This window comes from Genypterus blacodes, unplaced genomic scaffold (genome assembly GCF_046128005.1).
Source record: "Genypterus blacodes isolate CSIRO-AG114 ecotype Tasmania unplaced genomic scaffold, CSIRO-AGI_Gbla_v1 ptg000028l_1, whole genome shotgun sequence".
NCBI lineage: Eukaryota > Metazoa > Chordata > Actinopteri > Ophidiiformes > Ophidiidae > Genypterus > Genypterus blacodes.
The window spans coordinates 839,267-848,264 of NW_027466841.1; the positions used below are offsets into that span (position 1 = coordinate 839,267).

The 8,998-nt window shown below is 48.2% G+C and overlaps 1 protein-coding gene across 1 annotated transcript; it reads right to left on the reverse strand.

Annotated features, from left to right (window-relative positions):
• Positions 1-760: 760 nt before the first annotated feature.
• wnt9b (wingless-type MMTV integration site family, member 9B) lies at positions 761-7,141 on the reverse strand. Its single transcript, XM_076144242.1, has 4 exons — positions 6,864-7,141; positions 6,036-6,289; positions 4,361-4,626; positions 761-2,862 (listed from the first exon to the last, which is right to left on the reverse strand). Exons 1-4 carry the CDS (start codon positions 6,947-6,949, stop codon positions 2,401-2,403), a joined length of 1,068 nt encoding a protein of 355 aa, XP_076000357.1. The 5' UTR covers positions 6,950-7,141; the 3' UTR covers positions 761-2,400.
• Positions 7,142-8,998: the final 1,857 nt, after the last annotated feature.

The window sequence follows — 8,998 nt, forward strand, 5'->3', positions numbered from 1 at the left end:
ACCGCACACATGCCACCCTGTATGCAAACTTGTAATTGCCTTCTAACTAAGCGCAATAGCTCAGTGTCTCCATTCTTTATGATGTTCTAATCAGTAATAATAATGCATAATCATAATAATTACAGAGCAGCATCAAAAGCAACAGAACACACACACTAAATGCTAAATACCTCACACACCAGTGGAACGCTCTGATTCACAGATAATCGCACACAAACTGCTCTCGTGGTCGTAGCGGGGAGCTGAGTTTGACTTTCTCTGGGCAGTTAATTGGGGTCAAATGTTCTGTATACATTTGTAGACGGCATTCTTGTGAGTCATCATCTTTGTCATCGTGGCCATTATCGTTGTCATCACGGTTGGTGAGCCGGGCCAGAGGCAGAACACCTGTACGGCCTCCGTCCCCGCTCCCTCCCTCTCTCCCCTTCAGCTGAGCGGTTGAGGGTGATGGCAGCGAGACCACAGTCCTTTCAGATGAAAAGGAGGGGCGGGGCGGCGTCAGCGGGAAGCGGTTAGAGCGCCGCACGTGCACGCGGCAGAGCGTCAGGCAGGTGTATGTGAGCGTGTGTGTGCATGTGTGTGTGTGTGAGGGAGAGAGAAGAGAAGCACGGTTGAGCCTGCGGCAAACTGAACGAAGACAAACACACACAGCTCTTACAAATGCATGTCCATTTATTAATCTTATTTGTTTTTTAAATAAGAATGTAATGCAAGAAAGGAATTCAAATAAAAAAACAATTCATCTTGAAATATGGAGATATATTACCAAATTTAAATGAATTATACAAAAATCTAGAATGTCTTTCCAAGAGATGTGAGGACAGGTATCGACAGAGAGAGAACCAATCTGACCATCATAAATCATATTGATAATTGCCAAAAGATGAAGTGAGGTAGAAAATCATGATTCAGCATTATAATCACGCCCGGGGCCCTGACATGAGTTATATCCATATCACACACACACACACACACACACACACACACACACACACAGGCTGCTCATAAGAACTCTGCTGAGACATAAACCCGGCCGATGGAAGGAGACGCTCAGGCTCCATCTTGCACTTTTGACCCACGAGGCCGAACCCCTTGCAAGCATCCCCGGATTAAAGCACGAGGAAGTAAACGTTGCTATTTCCTTTGATTGGTAATTGGGGGGGGGAAATGAGGAGCACGTTTGGCTGCTTTCCAGGGGCATTTACAGCCAAGACGCGCTTAAATGAGACCAAACGTTTCAGGCAGGCAGTTTGGAACATGAAAGGGAAGCTTGGCGTGTTTAGAAAAACACACATTTATCATCTTTATCAAGTCTTTTTCAGTGACGGAGGGGTTTGGTGTTTCCCCTCAGTATTTGGAACCCCCCCTCTCCCCTTTTCCACACACACACACACCATACACCACACACACACAGATGCGCAAACACACATGCATCGCTCCCTTTGTTCTGTCGAGCACATTAGGCTACATGTAGAGATTTCCATAGACATTTCCATAAGAGCAACCGAAACCCAGCGAGTTTCTTTACACAATAAACCCTGTAAGTGGAAGAAGCTACAATGTAATCAGCGACACTAAACCATCAACCCTCACGGCCTCCAGTGATTCCCTTTAAGATATCGCAAAACATATACTGAATTAACATCTCTAACATCTATGATTAGTTATATACTCTTTATCGTATGTAGCATGACCAACATTAAGTGCTTTTTTTAAGTTTTTGACACGTAAATCAACCCTTAAATGTTCTCCACAGCAGACAGAAAGACAGACAGGTAGATTTCCTTTTTTTTTAGCCTCACTGGCAACACAAGAAGGTAAAAGTACACAAGCAGCAGTTTGACAGACAATGAACCATACAATAAATAGTGGAGTAGGAGGCGCCGGTGTGCGATGGTTTGCGATGCAGCGGAGTCGCTGGCGTGCAGCTGGAGGCGTAACAGTCCAGTCCAGTACCTGTGTTAAGAGCTCAGCACGGAGGGCGGCGGCCATCTCCCTCCTTCCCGATTAAGCCGTTCAGTGCATCCAGCAGAAGAAGAGCAGAGTAGTTTGAAAACAACTGAAGCAGCTGTACACTAACATATTGGGGATATTTAGCGGAAAAATATAAACAAAATCAAAAAAACAGCATTATAAGTCGGAAATTCAATTCTATGTGCCTCCTGAAAATAACACGCGACTCAGAAGTGACATGTGTAAAGATGCCTTGCTCAGGGGTGAAGTCGCTCAGTGTCTGCAGGGAGATGAAAGGGGTCAAGGGTCACTGTGGTGGAAGTGATGGCGTCTAAACATCTCACACATCTTCCAGAGAGTCTCTACAACAAACCAAACATGTCCTCACATTGCTGCCTCTACGTTTGTCTCCTCATCATTCTGATTTGTGGCCTCCTCTCCTCTCGCTCAAGTGTTCTTGCACGTGTACACCTCCTCCTCCCTCACGCAGGTCTGACACTCCACGTGGCAGCACCAGCGCACCTGGCAGTGGCAGGACAGGCTGGTGAGGCGCATGGCCGTGTTGTAACCCCGACCGCAGCACAGACTCTGGCAGCTGGTGTCCTTGGCGCACGACCGCCCCCCCGTGCCCGGGGAGTAGCGGGAGGGTCTGCAGAAGCTGGGGGAGTCTTCTAGATAGACCAGGTCGGTGGTGCGGAGGCTCTGTCCGTGACGCCGGGGCCTGGAGAGCTCCGTCTCCCCGGTGGCCGTGTTGGTGACGCTGTGCACCCTCGGCGCCGTGTCATACCTGTACTTTAGCAGACGCCCGGTGTCGTGAAACGGAGACAGCTGCTTCCAGCAAGTCCGTACGGCGCAGGAGCCGGACACGCCGTGACACTTGCAGGTCGTCTTCAGCCCGCTCTTCACTGCCTGAGAGGAGGGGAGAGAGAGAGACAGCGAGATGTCAGTTTCCTCTGTTTGATTCATTACCTGGCCTCTTATCTGGGAGGTCTATCAGGACAGAGGCAGCCAGCTTCCTGCAGGGGAGGGGTGGAGGGTGGAGGGGCGGAGGGGCGGAGGGGTGGAGGGGTGTCGTGGGAAGGGGGTTACGGGTGCTAGTCCGCGGTTGCAGCCTTTGGCCCAGCTTAGTGTAGATGTTTGACATACAGATTGAAGGGGGCTGCTCAGCTCAGCTCAGCACGCCGTATTTCATCTTCCTCCCATCGCTCACTCGGACAGCGCCTGCGGATTCTTTTTTCTCTTTTTTTTTTTTTTTTCAAATGTGTTGAAACTAGCTCTGTCTGCTCCTCTGCTGTCTCCCTTTTCTGAGGCCTGAGGCATGGGTGACAAGCAGCACAGACAGTGGAATCTCTCCACCCTCCTCTTCGTGCATGCCTGCTCATGGAAAACATTGATAAGAATTTCAGAGCAACAATTGCCAAAAAAAACGGAGCCGCTCTTTTGCCCCTTCGCCCCCCCGCCCCACCGATTCAGGTTAACAGTTCACGACGCACAACGGTCAGCGACGAGAACTCACACGGCGGTCCTGACTGGGCGGAGGGCCAGAGACAGGTCAGGCAGCACAGGGGTCACTCAGGGAGGGAGGGATGACCTGGGGCGGCTGAAACGTCCTGCTCAGTTCCTCCTCTCACAGGTATGAACCCCTCGGGGGGCTTCAGAGTTCCATTACTGAGAGATACGGGAGACGCCGACCACTTCATGTTTTTGTTAGCGCGGTTCCTGGTCTTTCCTCAGCCACGTTGGTGTAAACTGAGGAAAACATTTAACTCAATAAAGATGAGATAAGATAGATTATCTCCACACTTCTTCCTGTTAGGAGCCTTTCTTCCCCCGGGGGCCTCTGCTGCTTCAGAGCCCCACAGTGGGCGCTTGTGTGTGTATGACGTGGATTTATGAAGAGCGCAGTGATATAGTAAGTGGAAAAAATGCTTGCTCGTATATTAAATAGACGCCTCGCTTATAATCGTTCTCTCTGACACGAGACCTTTAATTTGGAGGGCCCGCACAGCATGCTTTATCATGCCTGAGAACACCTGGCCCCGAGCAGCCCACAGCCTTCATGTCTCCCTGCTAACGCTGCCTCACCCACTGCTGCCTGTGCATCCACCAAGGCCGCAGCACGTAAAGGGGGCGTTAGACTGGCTGGCACTGCGAAAAATACATATACGGGCGAGGATTACAATCGCGTATCCTCTGATGGCGCGGGAGTGTGTCAGAGGTATAATCATCGTGTAAAATTGCAGCCTAACTAATTGAGCGAAGTGGAAGTGTGCGATTTTTGATGCCTTGGGCTGAGGAGGCCCCTCCATCATCCAGTACACTCCGTCCTCACACAATAAGGATATAATCACCAACGAATAGAAAAGAATAGAGTTGATATAATAACAATCCTGCTCGCTTCACTCACCCGGATTCCGACGTTGATGTTGTGGGCGTCGACCTGAGCCCTCAAGTCTTTGCTGACCCGTTTTTGGCCGAGGAACTTCTTGAGGAACTTGGTGCTGTACTTCAGGTTGTCCCCGCAGACGCCCCACTGCCACGCCTCTCGGTGCTGCAGGCCGGGGGAGTCGTCGCACGTGCACCTCTCCATGCGGCCCGAGCTGCACGCTTTGGCCAGCGCGTGGGTCAGCGCCGCCGAGGACACGGCCAGCAGGAAGGCCGTCTCCTTAAATGCTGAGATAGACACGGGAAAAAAGCTTTAGAGAGTGTAGGGGCGAGTCAGAGCTCTTTGTGGCAACAGAAACTGAGTTCTGAGTGTAAGCTAGTCTTTCTGGTGGCTTCAGTTCATTTTCTCTCCAAAATGCCTTCACTACTACGCTGTCATGGTTTACTGCGACCTCAGTATTATTCTGCATGTTTAGTTGTGTCATAATTTCTCCTCTGACCTTTCCTTTCTTGGTTACGCACTGTTATTTGCTTCACCCAGGAGCCATCGGCAGGGTATATTTTGATCCAATTAATTATTATTTTGACTAGGAAGGATTTTCCCAGATGAAAGTGGATAATCACGCCACCCTTTTCCTCTGGGAATGGGCGCTTTCTCCGAGATAAAAATAACCACGGGGCTGCAACGCTCCCACCGCACCGCATTTCTTGGCTCTCTACTCCCTCATTACCTCCATGCTGACCTGTTCACGTCCTCCCCCACACTGATATCCATATGCATAAGGACTTGAGGATCCTAATGGCTTTTTTTTCTGTGTGCAGCTCTGCCTGCAAGTAAGCTTAGCTACACATTATGGTGATTTACTGGAGGCGCATGTTGTTTCAACTGTAAGCTCCTTCATCAATGCATGTATTAGGTCATGCAAAAAGTGTTGGAGTCGAAAATAAAACATTTTGTCGAAAGTTTATGTCGAGTCAAAAAGGGCTGCTAGGAAAATCTGGAATAGATTAAAATAAAAAGCATCTTTTTTTAAAAACTGAGATTACTGTGAAAAGTTAGAAGAGGCAACTCAAAACAACTGACACACAACTGCAGAAGGGTGTAAAGAATCATCTGTTGCTTGTCTACTTTCCTACAAAACTTCCAAGTATCATGAGGAGGAAAAGGGGATCAACTCACAAAATAAGCAAAGATCAATTATGTTTTAAAATGTTGCATTTTCTTCTTAAAAGACTTTCTTGTTTTTCTCTTGTTGATATCTGGGCCCTGCATGTGTGATCACATGAGTTGCCACCACAGAGGGAGTAGATACGCTCACATATACGTTTGACTTAGGAGCCAAAATACTGATAAGAATGAAAATATTCTCTAACTGATCTTTATGTGTTTTTACAAAAATAATTGTGCGGTTTTAACTCAAATATTTGCTACCATCAACTTTAATACTGTAGTTGTGGCTGAATTAGTTCAGGATTGATTTAATTCTATTTCATTTCCTAGAGGCAGATGAGACAAATCCAACATTAAAAGTCTAAATTAAATATATCTAATCTACTATTTCCTCCAGTAGATTTTTGTTGGCTGCAGACTTCATTGAAAGATTTGGTGTTCGAATCCAGTGGTCTCCTGCCGAAGTACCGTTGAGCCAGACACTAACTAACCCCTCACACACACACGGTCAGATGAGTTTGTGTACCTCTCTTCAGCAGGCTCCCGCGGCCGTCCAGACTGCAGTTCCAGCGCTCGTTCCTGAACTGGTAGCGGCACTCGAGGAAGCTGAGACGCACGGAGTCCCGCAGCGTCTCCGCCAGCCCGGGCTCCCGCCGGCACAGCCGCTTCTGCCGCCGGGTCAGGCTCATCTGCTCGCACTGCTTCAGGTGCGCTTTGCCCGTAGGAGGCTCATTGGAGAAGGGAGCTGGTAGGAACACCAGCGGCTCCCGACCTGTCAGCCTGAGAAGCGCACATACAAACACACACACACACACCATGTAAACACGCGTAAAGTACAGCCAGAGTGATCTTAAGCTAAACACAATGTTTATTTATGCTTGAAATTATCTACAAATCTATATATTCGATCAGTCTCAGATTATTTGTCATATTAAATGATGACACACAGCACAACTTTGCCGCCTGAACAGACTCAATCGATTCTGAGTTCTTACACTTAATCTTGGTTGCCAGTAAATTAAATTAAACTCGTAAAGTGCTGAGCTGCATGAAAAACACACAAACTAAATATCAATGTGAACAACAACAGAGTTACGCTTCATTAAAATCAATCACAATAACAAACACTTCAAGGCCTTTTTGTTCGATATCATCTTAACCTGTCAGTGTTTGTGGCTATTTGAGGATCATCACAACATATTATGGAAACATCCTGAAGCAAATGACAAAAGATCCAAACCGCAGCAGAATCTGTGCGTAATTACGCGCGCAGAAGTGGCACAATAAGATTGATTGTTTGTATTTGTTCATCCTCCGCATTCATTCTACAGAGTGAAAGAAGACGAGTCCTGACCCAAAGTAAGCAGCAGAGTGCGAGAGGAGGATGCAGAGCGCGGTGAGCCGCAGGAGGCAGGCGGTCCCTGGGAGCCTGGAGCGCATGGTGCCGGGCTGGCGCTGCTCTTCATCGCGCTGATTCTGTCACGGAGAGAAACGTGTGTGCCGTCCGCTCGGCGCTGCTCTTTAAGTTCAGGGGCCCAACACACACACGCACATACACACACGCACATACACTCTGAGCCCAGAGCGCCGGGACGAGGGGGAGACGCGCCCTCATTGGATTCCCTCAGCGTGTTTGACTGCGTGTTCCCTCCCACTGCAACACCACCCAGGAGGGATGGAAATGATTTGGTTTACCTGCTGCTGTGCTGCAGAGCCTGTGTGCGTCTGTGGTTGTTACCTGTTACAGGTAAAACAACAACAACATCTCAGCAGTGTTTGATTGGACAGACAGTAAACATGAGCCTGTCCTTCAGTCCTTATGAGCGCGTCTCCTCTCTGCTCCTCAGGTTGAAGTGTTCCTCGCTTCCTTTCCACGCACACTCCTGTCTCACTCCTTAGCTGTCTAAAACAATATTTAAAGTAAGAATTCCAGACTTTAATGAGACGAGCGGTATTGCACTTTGTCATATTCCATTGTCTTTGATGATCTTTCAGCTGATCCATGAAGTTTGAAGGGACCGAACACGTCCGTCCACAGGGTCCCCCGGCTGGTGCATCGTCCCATCGAGTTCCTGAAGAGAATAAAACAGCGAGAGGAGCGCCATCTAGTGGATTCAAGGTAGCACTCCAACCCTGGTAAATATTTTGCCATATTTATATCAGACAAGAACAAGAAACTGCACCGTAACCCACTTCTCCTTTTCTAAGTTCATCATAGTAACTGACTCAACTGTTTCAAATTTTTAACCAATGACGGTTTGGAAATAATTCTCTGTTATTTAAAAATACAACATTTACGTCATTAAAAAAAATCTGTAATTTGATTTGATTGATTGAAAATGTTCTTGATTGAACTGAATTCCATACTATAACTTTGCAAACACTAACCTGCTGTATCTAAAGTAGAACAACCCGATGAAAGCTATATTTGGTAACTCTATATGGTAATGTCACGTACAAAACCCCAGATGGCGTCAGAGCGCTGCTGATGTCAGAGTTCAAACATGCGCTCATTTTTATTCCGTATCTGCACTTACGGTACACCGACCAGCTGAGAGTTCAGATGCAGCAGTGAGGTACAGAGGCGGTTTGACACGCGCTAGACTGAGCACATCAATAACTACTGATTAGATCGTATTTGCCTCACATTTGGGTCTTTCCTTCATTCTGACACTATAGAAAACCTCTAGAGTTAAACAATGGTTTGTTCTTCGTCTTACACTCTGTCTCCCCCACCTGGAGGATCAGCCTCCCCGCAGGCCGTTGTGCAATCCACAGGAAGAAGAGTAACAATGGAGGAAATACAAGCTTGTGCCCAGGTATTGCAGATATGTCTGCAAGAGATACTGATATTGAGGCAGAACATACAGGAAATGCAGAGATGTATCCAAGGGATACCGGCGATGATTAAGTCAGCGACTGCCGATGCTCTGGCCACGTTCCGTACTGGACAGGGAGCCATGAAAAAACAGCAGACTACCGTTGAAGCTGCTAACCAATCCAAGCTCACTCAACTGCGTGCTAAGTGCTTTAAGTTTGAGAACAAGTACGAAGGTCTAGCAGCCTATACACGACGCAACAACATAAGAATCATTGGCATATCTGAGGAAACTGTCATCAACACCGCCACCGTAGCCGCCATGCTGAAGGACGCCTTCCAACTCGACCGAGAGCCTCTGCTGGAGCGGTCACATCGCACGACCCAGCTGAGGCCAGGACACGTTGCACGTCCTCGCCCCGTCATTGCCCGGTTCATTCACAACAACGATTCTGTCAAAATCCTGCAACAGGCCCGAAAGCTTCGTCAGGTCAACACCGGTGGCATGAGGATCTCTGTGTTCCCGGACTATACACCGAAAGTCGCCCGGGCTCGGGTCGCTTTTAACTCCGTCAGGAACCAGCTACGGGGCATGGAAGGAGTCTGTTATGGTCTCTGCTACCCGGCCCGTCTCCGGATCAGCTACAATGGTGTGGAAAAGGAGTTTGTCT